This window comes from Triticum aestivum, chromosome 3A (assembly GCF_018294505.1).
Source record: "Triticum aestivum cultivar Chinese Spring chromosome 3A, IWGSC CS RefSeq v2.1, whole genome shotgun sequence".
NCBI classification, from domain to species: Eukaryota; Viridiplantae; Streptophyta; class Magnoliopsida; order Poales; family Poaceae; genus Triticum; species Triticum aestivum.
Window position 1 is genome coordinate 568588974 of NC_057800.1, and position 12882 is coordinate 568601855.

The window sequence follows — 12882 nt, forward strand, 5'->3', positions numbered from 1 at the left end:
TTTCTGTACTGTAATTATTTAATGTGCTGCATCTCTTCCGATAATCTTAGCCGGCCTGGTTTACTTGTTTTGATACGATTGTTTTGTGGAATTACAGGGTCTGATGAAACATCATCAAGAGATAGCTGAATATTTCAACCGAAGGGGTGTGTCTTTAATTTTCCTTTTAAGAAGAAACCTTCTGCAGCGATATGTCTCTATATTGGCAAATGATTATGATAGAAATACGAAGCAACTAAATGGAACTCACAAAGCTCATGTGCATCACAGAGGCCAGGTTCACCTTTTTTCCCCTTGATCTTACAGCCCACAGTGTAAAAAAAAAAAAAGGGCAACCTGGTGCATGTAGCTCCCGCTTGCGCAGGGTCCAGGGAAGGGTCCGACCACTTTGGGTCTATAGTACGCAGCCTTTCCCTACATTTCTGTAAGAGGCTGTTTCCAGGACTTGAACCCATGACCTCATGGTCACAAGGCAGCAGCTTTACAGCCCACAGTGTGATAAATTTTATTTTATGTCTGCAAATTTTGGTATCACAAATCAAGGATGACCCCCCTACATCTTAGCGCACCTTTAACTACTTTATCTTCTGTGCTATTTTGGATGTGCCGCAGAATTAAAAAATTCTCCATTTTTCTTCTCTGCAGGCTGATGTTCTTGCTCAGTATAAGCCAACAATAGACACAAAATCGTTGATTGCTGAACTGAAAAGGTCTGATAAGTTGGCAGCTGATGGTTTAGTGAGTTTCAAGAAGATCCGGAGTATTGTCCTGTACTATGAGGATGTGGTCAGCAATCGCACTGTGAGCCCTCTTGCATTATGTTCATGTTTGGGAATTAATCAACATTTATTTCTCTCGGTAACATCTATTTTGCTTTCTTTCAGAAGCTTACAGATGTGCTGGATTTTCTGAAATTGCCAAAGATGAAGCTATCCAGTCGGCATGTGAAAATCCATACTAAACGGTTGCGTGATCATATTGATAATTGGACTGATGTTTCTAATACTTTGAATGGGACTCAATACCAGAGCTTCTTGAATGGTCGAAGATGACCAAATTAGCTAGGTGTAAATAATGTTGTAGTGAGTTTCATTCTTTTGACCCCTTCTTTCTCCCCTGCCATAGCTAGCAGAGTAAGCCAAAGTTGGCACTTGTGTCCATCATGTGCTAATCCAAAGGGCTCATTTGGTTTCCATTTGACGTCCTAACATATATATAAATTAGCTGATTAAATTAATAGCTTACCATACAAAGTTTTTAAATTCAGATAGAAGGCTTTTTTGCCCAGTTTAAGCTTTTAGTCTCCAGGACACGGATCGCAAAGTAGAGCAAGGGGATACCCTATTACATCAGAGCATACAAAGTTATGATCATCTTACACCAAAACCTCTTCCCTTAGATCAGAATATATAAGTGGTTGATGATTACATTATGTTTAGGTATCACTTCACTGTTCCTGATTATTGTATGACGATGTTTGGATAGCTGTAGATTCTGACGGCTGTAACTGATAAATGGGGAAACATAGTCCAATAAGACATGACCTGTTGATGATCTAAGGTAGTTAATTTATTATTGGATATTAGATGTTCATGATTTCAGGACATAATATGGGAAAATATACGATTATGATTTCCAAGTACAAATACTTAAGTACTGTTCAAAGTTATTTGAGTGCTCAATTTTGTGTCAGAACTTGATATACTGCAAGGACTATTAATCCGACATTGCACAGGTGCTGGTGCCTGATTTTGCTTTAGTTGTGATTTGTTTGCGAAATTAGAATAGGAGATACTAGAAATTCTATTTAAATCCATCTAATATACTTACTTTGTTCCCTAATTTCATTCAAGAGATCCTGAGGAAAATAATTGGGTTCCCACCGAGCTGAAACAATATGCTGATGGCTAGAAAAAACCCTCGTCTCTTCTATTTTAAAAATAAAGTAAAGATAAGAAAAATATCCTTAGGAATTAAGAGTTTGAAACCTTCAGGACATGGAATATTAATGGTGTGAGGTGCTTTGAAATATATTGCCTTGTAGCAGAACCTTTTTATTTTCTGTTACTTTCATTTCATTGATGATCACTACAATTTAAAATAACTGCTGTGCGGACGTAATCTTCATTCTGATTTGTGACTTCAAAATAATACCAGATAACAGAACTTTCCTACTTTCTGTTGTTACTTGTCAACAATGACCACCACAGTTTAAAATGACTGCTGAGCTGAAGCAATCTTCATTCTAGTATGTGATATTATTCAAAACAACATTAGTCCCTTTTGCCCAGATGCACAATCGATAAGAAAATAGTAATGTACTAATCCTCATTCTATAATATAGAACCCCTGGTAAGTTCAATAAGCAGCTTAGCTTCCTATCGACCTTCAATTATGGTAACAGTCGCACTGCCGAATATGCTGCTGTCTGGTTTGCTTGATGACGTCTCTGTTTCCATTTGAATTCTTTTAGCTGCAAAACCAGGCTGCTTAGGAGTTGGCAATGTGGCAATATCTGTAGCAGCTAACATCATAAGCACTTGAGACATCAATGGACGATCATCTGGGTTCTCTTGCACACACAGGAGCCCCACTCTGGTGCATTTGAGTACTTGATCTGAGTTGAACGAGCCATTCATGGTTTCATCTGCTAATTCTACGCCTTTCCCTTCGTTCCATAAGCTCCATGCCTGCAGAATGAAAAACCTGACGAAGTTATCTTGAAATTTAACTGAGAAACACAACTTTTATGTATGGATGACTATGTTCTTACATGTCCTAGAAGATTTAGGTGATTTGAGTAGGAGTACACCCCTCTGTTTCTTCTACCACTTATTATTTCCAGCAGTAATACGCCGAAACTAAATACATCTGATTTGACTGAGAAGACTCCATCCATTGCATACTCTGGAGCCATGTAGCCACTACAGAATAGCCACGTCAATATGATTAATATTGGGAAACTCATTTGTATAATCAAATATTTGTTTTCCCTGTTATCATACTTACTATGTGCCAACGACTTTACACGTATTTATTTCTGTCTCTTCACTGCCAAACATTCTTGCCATCCCGAAGTCAGAAATTTTGGGAATCATCTCCTTGTCTAGAAGAACATTACTTGCCTTCATGTCTCTATGGATGATTCTGTATCTTGAGTCCTGGTGGAGATACAGTAATCCTCGAGCAATGCCTTCTATGATAGAGTATCGCACTTGCCAATCAAGTTGGATACTGTTGGACTTTTCTGCTGACATATGCAAACACATGTTGGTAATTTTGTCAGACAATATTTGAGGTCAGAAAGTGAAAGGTTGAGAGGTTACCAAATAGGAAGTAGTCAAGGCTCTTATTTTCCATGTATTCATAGATAAGTAGCCTTTCTTGTCCACTAATGCTATAGCCAAGAAGCCGGACAAGGTTCCGGTGCTGGAGTTTAGCTATTAACATAACCTCATTCTTGAACTCATCGAGACCCTGTACGGATGTTTTTGAAAGTGTCTTAACAGCTATTTCCTGTCCATCCTCGAGCTTACCCTGTAATTTTGAAAGAGATGCTTTCAAACTTTAGCAGATCAGAGTTTTCAAATTGCCGTAGTTTGTTGATTTAAAATGATTATGTTGTTCCTTTCGATTAATTAGTGTTCTTGATGTTGCTTATTGTTTCATCAATATGCATTGTGTAGATATGCCATATAAAATGCTAACCTTGTATACTGGTCCAAAGCCACCCTCGCCGAGCTTATTATCGATGGAGAAACCATCGGTGGCAACTGCAATTGTCCCCAGATCAAATATTGGCAGTTCCAAGTCATCATTGTGACTACTTCCATCGTATTGGCGGGGAGTGCTCCGTGAACCGCCGCTCCATTTACTCGATGCTACAGCCATACAAAGTCAGAATAGCATTCAGAAACGTCATGTAATTAGTTCAGTCGAAAGTCTACTGGATGCTACCTGTTTTTCTTGCTTTCTTCTTCCCTCTTGTCCAGAAGAAAACACCAGCGATTGCTAAAAGGAATGCCAGCGCGCAGACGCTGGCGACGACTGCGACTATTACGTGTTTCTTCTTGGATTTACTTGTTATACCTGTGTGATAAACCATGAACGGTTAGTTTGAGGATGCATATGCCTGCACATTCATCTGGAGTTCTAGAGGAACAGATGCTTTTATGAGCATCCCAAGATGTCACATGCTCTTTGCTCTGCTTCAGCAGCCGAGGCCTGAGTGCGAGCTTCAGATGCCCCCAAGAGCTCTGGCGCTACACATCGGACCAGCTTGCAGTTGCAAATGAATAAAGCAAAGTGATGCCTGACCGGGCCCGGGCTGCTGATGCTTTGGCAGATTTGGTTGTCTGGCTTTTACTACTGTAATTATTGAATCCTAAAACGCTTTGTAGCTCTGCATGTGCCGAGTGGTGCTGAGCGACCAACCCGACCACGTTTTGTGGTTTGTGGCTGTGGAGGCCCCGTCCTACCAAAAAGACGCTGCTGCGGCGACCACGTTTTGGCTGATTAATAACCTTGTCACGGAAGCTGGGTGTCGGACGCCTGCCTATGGTGATGGTGATTTGGTTTCCAACAGATTTGCTGTGGCTGCCATGTTATGAGCATCTCTAGCAGATCCCTTAAAACATCCCGACTCACAAAATAATCATCAGTTTATGGTTTTCGACGAATAAAATGTCCTGAATAGAAACCATAAAAGCGTTTGACCCGTAATTTTTTTTGATGGGCGCGGTAAAATCCTCCCTTGATCTGCGAAAACAAAGCCCCCCTTCCCCTAACTCCTCGCCCTGTTGGTGCCCTGTATCCCGTGAAAGCGGTTAGTAGGACATTTCGGCGCGTGCGCTCCCCGTAGCCGCCCGGCGCCCGCCCCGGATCCGACGAGCCAAGCCACTGCGACGTCGCCGCCGCCCTGGATCGACCGCCACGAGCCACTGCCCACCACGAATTCACTGAGCCGCCACCGGTCGGCCCCCGCCCCGGATTCGCCGAGCCGCCATCGGTCGATGCCGCCCCGGTGAGCCTCTTTTCTTTCCCTTGTAGCTCGGTCGCACAAGTTTCGTTGATGCGAGCGCCGATGCGTTTTTTTTTGTAGATGGATTTGAGCCGTGCGAGCAACTTTTGCTCGAGGATTCGTGCTCGTCCGACGACTCGAACGTCGAATCGATGCTCGAGCGCCATCGTCAGCAGATGGTTGTGGCGGTCGTAGCCGTGAAGGAGGTGGAGGATCGAAACCGCAAGAGACAGCGAGGTTCGACCGTCGGCCGTCTTTGCATCCCTCGCAACCGCCATCTCGGGAATATGATGTTGATGCAAGACTACTTCACGGACAATCCAACATATTCGCCGCACCTCTCTCGGAGAATGTATCAATTGCGCTGATCACTCTTCGTAACTTGCGAAGCCAACTGCCGGTTTTTTACTCAAAGAAGAAACGTCGCGGGCTTGTTGGGTTTTAGTGCCTATCAAAAAAAATCTCCGTAGCTATGCGTGTGATTGTATATGGTATTCCAGCTGACTATGCCGATACTATAATTGAGTCAGTGCGTAGATTTGCCAAAGTGATGATTCGAGTCTTGTGGTCCTGTCTATCTTCGTGAACCCAACGAGGAAGACACAATAAAGTTGATGGCAGCAAATGAGAAGCGAGGTTGACCCGGCATGCTAGAAAGCGTTGATTGCATGCATTGGACTCGGAAAAACTGCCCGAAGGCATGGCACGGGCAGTATTGTGGCAAGTCTCGTGATGCAACAATTGTGCTAGAGGCCGTAGCATCCGAGAATTTATGTATTTGGCATTGTTTTCCTTGTATGCCGGGTACTCTCAATGATATTAACGTGTTGCAACGGTCTCATTTTTTTGCTAGACTTGCTAGTGACGATACTCCAACTTGCAACTTCATGATGAATGGGTATAAGTATACAAAGAAGTACTATCTAGCAGATGGTATTTATCCCTTTTGATGTACATTTGTGAAGAGCATAAAAGTCCAAAACTGCCCACTGCCGACGTCGACGTCGTGGAGCATCAAAAGGTCCAAAACCCATGGCATGTTGGTCCGCTCCGCAGAGGCTGCGTTACTGCCGACGTCGTGGGTTTGGCCTCATTCGGGAGGGCGGCTCAAGTTTCTACGAGCAAGCGTTTAACTAATTCCTAGCATTGTTGCCTCATGACTGCCAACCAAATCCATGGCACGCTGCACGGGCTTCACGCTAAAAGCATCTTCAGCCGAGCCCCCAAGACATCCTTTTTAGTCGATTTTTTCGCGTCGGCACATAAAAATCGGCTCAGTCGCGTTCCCAGAAGTCCAATTTTTACCGGTTCGGACCGAAATTGACGTCGGCGAACCCAGGCCGAACCCGACGTGCTGGGAGCGATCGGGGGCACCGGGCGAAATGATTTTGGCGCGAAAGAGCCGCGGGCCCGTCGAGTCAGCGACACTCGCCTCGTCGTCTCGCGAACGCCTCGGTTTTCCGCAGGGAATCAATGCCAAGGCTGCCGCTGGTCAGCCTTCCATTGATTCCTCACGGGGCGGCTCTTCACGGACGGCGCGACGCCGCCTCACTCCCCGCCCCGCGTACCCACGCCTCCCCGGCGGCTATAAAAAGCATCGCCCCACCCCCGCCGTTGACCACAGACGCCGTGCTCCCTGTCTCTCTCTAGCGCCCCCGAACCTCTCTGTCTCTCTCTCCGCCGCCGACGAACCTCTCCTCTCTCCCAGCCCATCCACGACAATGTGCGAGCGGTTCCCCGGCGATGGAGCGGCGGCCAACGGCTTCGCCGCCGCTCGCTGCAGACGTGGGAGGCGTACCTGCTGTTCGAGGCGAACATCCCGGCGCCTCCAGACACGCGCGCTGGGCCGACATGATGGAGGCTCAGCGCCGGAGACGTCCCCATCCCCCCTGCCGGACGTCGTCGCGCGCCCCGATCACTTCGCCAGCGAGGGCGACCGCGTTCGGTCGTCGCTGACCGAGGAGCAGCGCGCCTCCCCGCAGTATGCCGCCGACAACCACGAGGCGTGGGCGGCGTACTTCCAGCACCGTCAGGAGCAACGCCTCGCCTCCTTCAACGGGGCACCGGTGGTGGCGGGCGGCCGGTGGAACAGCGAGGGGCAACGACTGTGGTGGTCCGTCCCCGACCGGACGCTCCGCGAGGTTCTCGCGCACCTCGAGGCCGGCAACAACCCGCCGCTCACATACCCTCGAGGGCCGGCCGCCGCTCTGGTGCCCCGCCAGGCAATGGATGCCAAGGAGGTTCGTCTCTGGCTCGTCGTCCTCGTCCCGTTCCTCCTCCCACTCCTCGTCCCACTCCTCTGGTTCTCCTGCGGTGTTCGGCGTCAAGGCCGAGCCCGCAGGAAGACCTCGCTCGGTCGGCGCACCCGCCCGACCGGCATCCTCATCAACGAAGGCGGCGGCCGCGCCTCGTCCTCGGCCCCTCCCCGACTCGTCAAGCCGAAGACAGAGCCAGGGCTCCCCGTCGTGAAGACGGAGCCCCGGCTCGCCGGCGGCGTGAAGGAGGAGGCGCTCGACGACGAGGCGGCCCTCAAATGGGCACGCGACGACTGGCTGCAGGCGGAGAAGGAGCGCCAGTGCGCCGCCCTCGCGCGGTTCGAAGCTCGTCGCCGTGGCTGGGACGAGGGAGGTATCGTCGTCCTCGAGGACAACGACGACGATGACGACGCGCCGCCACCGCCTGTCCGCCATGGAGACGCCGGGCAGGGGTCCAGCAGGGGCGGCCGCGCCATCGAGAAGGAGAAGGCCGCCGCCGATGATGACGACGGCGGCGACGTCGGCGACTTCGTCGCGCTGATCGAGTTCTTCACCCCATAGATTAGTTTTTTTAATAATTTATGTAAAACGTCGAACATGTTTAATATGAATATCAAGTTTGCCCAATCTTAGCCTAACTTCGCCGAATTCAGCTTATTAAAAAAATTAAAAAACGCGTCCTGGGTGATCCTGGGGCGAGCGGCTGGGAACCCGCTCGCCCCCGCGCCGATTTAAGCGCGGCTCGCCTCCAGGGGACGCGTAAAATCGCTGTATGAGGGGCCAACGGTTGACGATGCTCTAAGGTTTATAAGCACGAAGCAGTAGAGAGTGGAGGCTGCATAGCTTTTCTTACGGAGGAAGACTGCATAACCCTGTCCATCTTTCAGTTGGCAAGGAGCATCTTATCACTAGAGCTTTATCCTCATTAGCGAAATTTCACCCACCAACTCCCTCAAAAAAAGAAAAAGACCTACCAACTGGTGGTACGATTCTAGCCACGTTCCACGTGCCTCTCGTGGCCTACAAAGGCCATGCATGCAACATTGGTCCTTCCCTAGTGTAGTGTAGTGTGGTAGTACCACACGTCCAAATCAGCCGGACTCACCCCGGGCCACATCACGAAAGAGCATTTGATTCCCTTGGGAAAAAGAGGAAACCCCGTCGCATCGCATGCTGCCCGTCTTCTTCGTCCTTTCGATCGTGGCATCAGACAGAGAACGTACTATCAAAGCATTGAGCGTGGGGGGGAGATACACGTTGAGGCTCGACGGAGACCTCACAGACCAGGTGTGATTCCCGCCGCAGCCGGCCGACCTTGACGCGCTCCTGATCCGAGAAGCCGATCGACCGACGTCGCCATGTCACGGAAGTCAGAACAAGCTGAGTGGCCGAATCCCCAATTCCAATTCCCCATCGGTTTGCCGTCCCAATCGGGCAAATTCGGAGCGATTTGCGAGGGCGCAGTAGATGCCTTTGCGAGAGCGATCGCCACCAATCTGCTTGCCAATGGCATGCAAGCATTCACACGCGATGCCTCTGACCCAACAGAAATGGATCAACGTGTCGACTACTGAGCATATGCTACGTAGGAGTATGCCCGAAGCTTGTGAAACAAAAGTGTAACGAGGGTGCGTACGTTCCACTAGAAATTTCGGACCTTGGGTCAGGTGAGATGCACGGTTGGAGTCGTGGAGCCTCTCGTTTCGGTGGCGGCGCCTGTTCCACCGTACTACTACTAGCTCGCATAGTTGAGCTTTTTGCCGCGCTGTGCAGATCAAAGCTTGCGCTGCGCCTTTTTCGGATGCATGAATGGCCCTGCTTTCGGGACTAAAAGCTCTCGGGACCAATTCATGGAGCGATGGCTGGCTGTGGTCTGGTCCCTGTCCAACTTAAGCACCCCCTTTTTCTTTCCTTTTTTCTCGTAAGATCGGGCTCATGATAGAGAGAAATGCAAGGGAAAGGACGCGCTACAGTACAAAATGCAACAGTGGCTCTCGCCATCTAACATGATCCCCTAACAGAAAACGAGCGGAGCCCCATTTGTTTTTTCGCAACAGCCATATGTAAATTGCTTGAATTTGCAACTCGGGTAAGTGGGGTCGGGAAGAAGACGACGCGCAGCCCTAAGGCCGAAGATGGCGCCCCCGTGGCGAGGTGCGGTGATGTCGAGGAGGCCTTGGACAGGAGCAACCCGAAGCCGGCAACGACGCACATATAGGGGGCTCGAGGGTTGACTGGTTCAGATGGGTGTATGGGCTCGCTGGAGAAATCTGGTGTCCGGGGAGGTTCAAAGGGGTGGCTGGGGAATGCGGCAGCACGACGGTGGGGGAGGTCACGAGGCGCACATGGTACTACCTCCGTCTAGGTGAATAAGTCATTCGCGTAGTTCTAGGTCATCGATTTGAGCAATTAAATATATGTTATATGTCATGAAAAGTATATCACAAGATTTCTACACGGATGTAGTTTTTAAATATATATATTTTGTTACATATAATACATATTTAAATAGTTAAATCGTCGACCTAAAACTACGCGAATGACTTATTCACCGAGACGGAGGTAGTAGCAACAGGCGTCCCACCCGACGCTGGATTAGGCGGACCGAAATAGGTGCGGTCGGGAGGTTGAGGTAAGAAGATCAGTTGTTTGATTTCGATCCGAGATTGCTCAAAAATCGACTTGCCCCATACCTATTTTTAGGCTACTTATAAATAATCAGTCCCTTTTTTGGTCTCTGTGCAATACACTGGGGCAGGTCTTGTGGCGCCGCCGTGGCTCCTCGAATCCTTTTGGTGAACTCGCTGCCGTGACATGAGCCTTTGAGGCGCAATGTACTCCGTTGGTGGCGACTCTTGGACAGCGCCTTCGTTGGGCCCGACTAGTTTCTGCTGACCACTTGCAATTACTTGGCGCTTTTTTTGAAACAAGAATTACTTGGCGCTTGGGTGCAGGGTACGTTGATCCAGTTTGGCCCCATGGTTTGGTCGTGCTTCCAGTTGGCCCGGCTTTGGTTGTGGTGTGGTCTTTTGTGTTATGTGTCCTATGAGATGGGCTAGGCGTGTTTAGTTTGATGTGTGTTAGAGGGCTCAGCACCCCTTGTTCTGCTGAGCCCAACTGAGTGTGGTGCCTCCCTTCTTATCTGTATGATTGTTCTCTCTTGCCTATCAATGAAAATATGCAATCCTTGTATATTTGTGATAAAAGATGCTTCTATTTGATGGTTGAAGTATTTTTTTAGGCAACACTATAATATGTCAAATATACATTTTATGGGGCTGACACATTTAGATGTGCCATATACATCTAAGTAACTCAATAAAATGTATAAATAAAGAAAAATAAAATATACCCACACGAATTTTCATGTAAAATCAATAACATAGGACCCAAATGTACAATATTTTATGGCACATCTAGATGTGCTTTAGCAAAGCTATTTTTTTATATACTAAGGTCATAGTGTTGGTATCGAAAATACAGTTATTCAAAAGCATATCTAGATATGCTCTAAGTATTGCATATTTAAGTCCTATGTCATTGATTCTACACTAAGATTCGTGCAAGTATTTTCTTTGTTTTTTTTAAATTTGATTGAGCCACTTAGATATGCAATAATTGGGCACATACATACCGCTGGAAATATACTGAAGTCATTTTCTAGATACCAACACAATGTTTTGTTTTGAGCGAACACTATGTAATGCGAATGTGGTGAAATGTGCTCTAACCCGTACGCACGTACGTACGAATGTTTTTCTTTTTGGAATACTACTATAAGTTAGAATACAAGATACGTACGTATATGGAGGAACGCGGCGTATGTATTGTAGTAGAATGCAGAGTATGCGTACCGAGATCGGCGGCGGCGAGTCGGACGAAGAGTTCCTGGCCGAAGTCCGGGTAGACGCGCAGGTCGGTGAGCCCGGCGCTCCACATGACGCAGCCGGAGCCGTCGGCGCGGCGGTCGGCGCTGACGTTGCCGCTGGCGTAGGCGGTGCAGGAGCAGTTCCGGAGGCACGCCTGCCGGCACTGCTCCAGGCTGAGGCTCATGTCCACGAGGCTCCGCACCGTGTCCGGCACCTTGGCGTGCCTCAGCGTGACGAACCCGTCGGTGCCGTTCCGGCAGTCGAGCGGCGTCGCCCGCACGCAGCCGTCCCGGCCGTCCCGCAGCGCCCACGCCGCCGGCGACCTGGGCACGAAGCCGCGCAGGCAGGAGCAGACGGGCATGTTGTTGGTGTCGCACACGCCGTTGGGCCCGCACGGCGACACGGCGTCGCACTGGTCCTTGGGCGCGTACCAGTAGAGGTTCCACGTCCCGGCCGCCTCCACCCACGTCGACCGCTGCAGCACCCCGTTGTTCCCCGTGGTGTTCAGCCCCAGCCTCGATATGATCGACTCGTTGTGCACCTTGATGATTACCGAGCCGTCAGGTGAGCCGTGAGAAGTGTACTACTCCCTCCGTTTCAAATTACTCGTCGCAGAAATGAATATATCTAGAACTAAAATACATCTACATACATCCATACCTACGACAAGCAATTCAGAACGGAGGGAGTACGTGTGCGTGCGTGCGTGCGTGAGCGATGAGTTTCTTACGTGGAAGCTGTACGTGACCTCCTGGGCGTTGTTGATGAAGCTGAAGGTGAAGTCGGAGTAGGTGACGGTGTCTGGCACGCCGGTGAACTGGACGCCGTCCCAGGGGCCGGAGCGCCAGACCAGGTCGTCGCCGTTCCAGATGAACACCTGGGGGTCGCCGGACGTGGCCATCGCCATGACCACGGGGCCCGGCGAGGGGTCCGACGGGCTCTTCCACGCCGTCAGCGTCCGGTTCCGCCCCTTCACGAGGTCGACCCCCAGCTTCATGTCCGGGAGCAGCGTGTCGGTCGGGTAGTCGAACCCCTCCCACGCCACGCCGCCGCCCGCGCCCGCGAGCACCAGGTTGCCGCTGTCCAGGATCCGCGCCGCGGGGCTCGCCAGCGCGGCCGCCGGCTTGACCGACCACACCACGGTCGAGTTGGCCGTGGCAATGGCGAGCGTGCCGGTGGCGGACACGGAGAGCGTGGCGCCGTGGTTGTCCGCGACGCCGCCGGGGATGGGGCGCTCGCGGTTGGCGACCCAGACCACCGTGCGGACGGAGACCTTGCCGTACCAGACGCCGACGTAGGTGCTGTTGGCGCCCGGCGGGGTGAAGAAGCCGAGCACGAACTTGCCGTCGGGGGCCGAGAGCAGCGTCTGGTTCGCGGCGAGCGGGCGGCCCGGCGTGACGGCGTCCCTGGCATGGCATGCCGTGGACGCGAGTAGCAGGGGGAGGACGAGGTAACAAGCAAACGACGCCATGGCTCGATCTGAAGGAGCGGTGCCACCACGACACTGTGGATTGTGTCACGCTCACGCGCGCTGGCGTTCGGGACGGTAGCTGCAGGATAGGGCGTTGGTGGAGGATTGCTGCATGTCGTCGTGGAGTGCAGAGTGGCTGCTCACTGCGAACCTGGACAGGAACTCTTCCTTTTAGTAGAGAACGCTGGAGCTCCAGAATCTCCGATTTCTGCAACGGAATTCAGTACAGATTGGGTAAAAGAGCTCATTGAGTAATACGAAAATAAG

General features: G+C 50.2%; 2 protein-coding genes across 3 annotated transcripts in view; one reads left to right on the forward strand and one right to left on the reverse strand.

Annotated features, from left to right (window-relative positions):
• LOC123062268 (nodulation protein H) overlaps positions 1 to 1237 on the forward strand; it is a 3578-nt gene extending 2341 nt beyond the window's left edge. Inside the window, exons 4-6 of the mRNA XM_044485715.1 lie at positions 98 to 277; positions 646 to 801; positions 885 to 1237. Of these exons, the coding sequence (XP_044341650.1) occupies positions 98 to 277; positions 646 to 801; positions 885 to 1052 (504 nt within the window). The 3' untranslated portion in view covers positions 1053 to 1237. The remainder of the gene's footprint in view (positions 1 to 97; positions 278 to 645; positions 802 to 884) is intronic.
• Positions 1238 to 2210: 973 nt separating this feature from the next.
• Positions 2211 to 12810, reverse strand: LOC123062267 (receptor-like serine/threonine-protein kinase SD1-8). Of its 2 annotated transcripts, none has more exons than XM_044485714.1 (8): positions 11875 to 12810; positions 11130 to 11685; positions 3958 to 4089; positions 3709 to 3881; positions 3327 to 3537; positions 3010 to 3247; positions 2774 to 2924; positions 2211 to 2690 (listed from the first exon to the last, which is right to left on the reverse strand). In XM_044485714.1, the coding sequence occupies exons 1-8, from the start codon at positions 12613 to 12615 to the stop codon at positions 2379 to 2381; spliced, it is 2514 nt and encodes an 837-aa protein (XP_044341649.1). In that variant the 5' UTR covers positions 12616 to 12810; the 3' UTR covers positions 2211 to 2378. The 2 variants fall into 2 exon arrangements, with proteins under 2 accessions (XP_044341649.1, XP_044341648.1); XM_044485713.1 differs by having other exon boundaries at positions 3010 to 3250; positions 11875 to 12807.
• Positions 12811 to 12882: the final 72 nt, after the last annotated feature.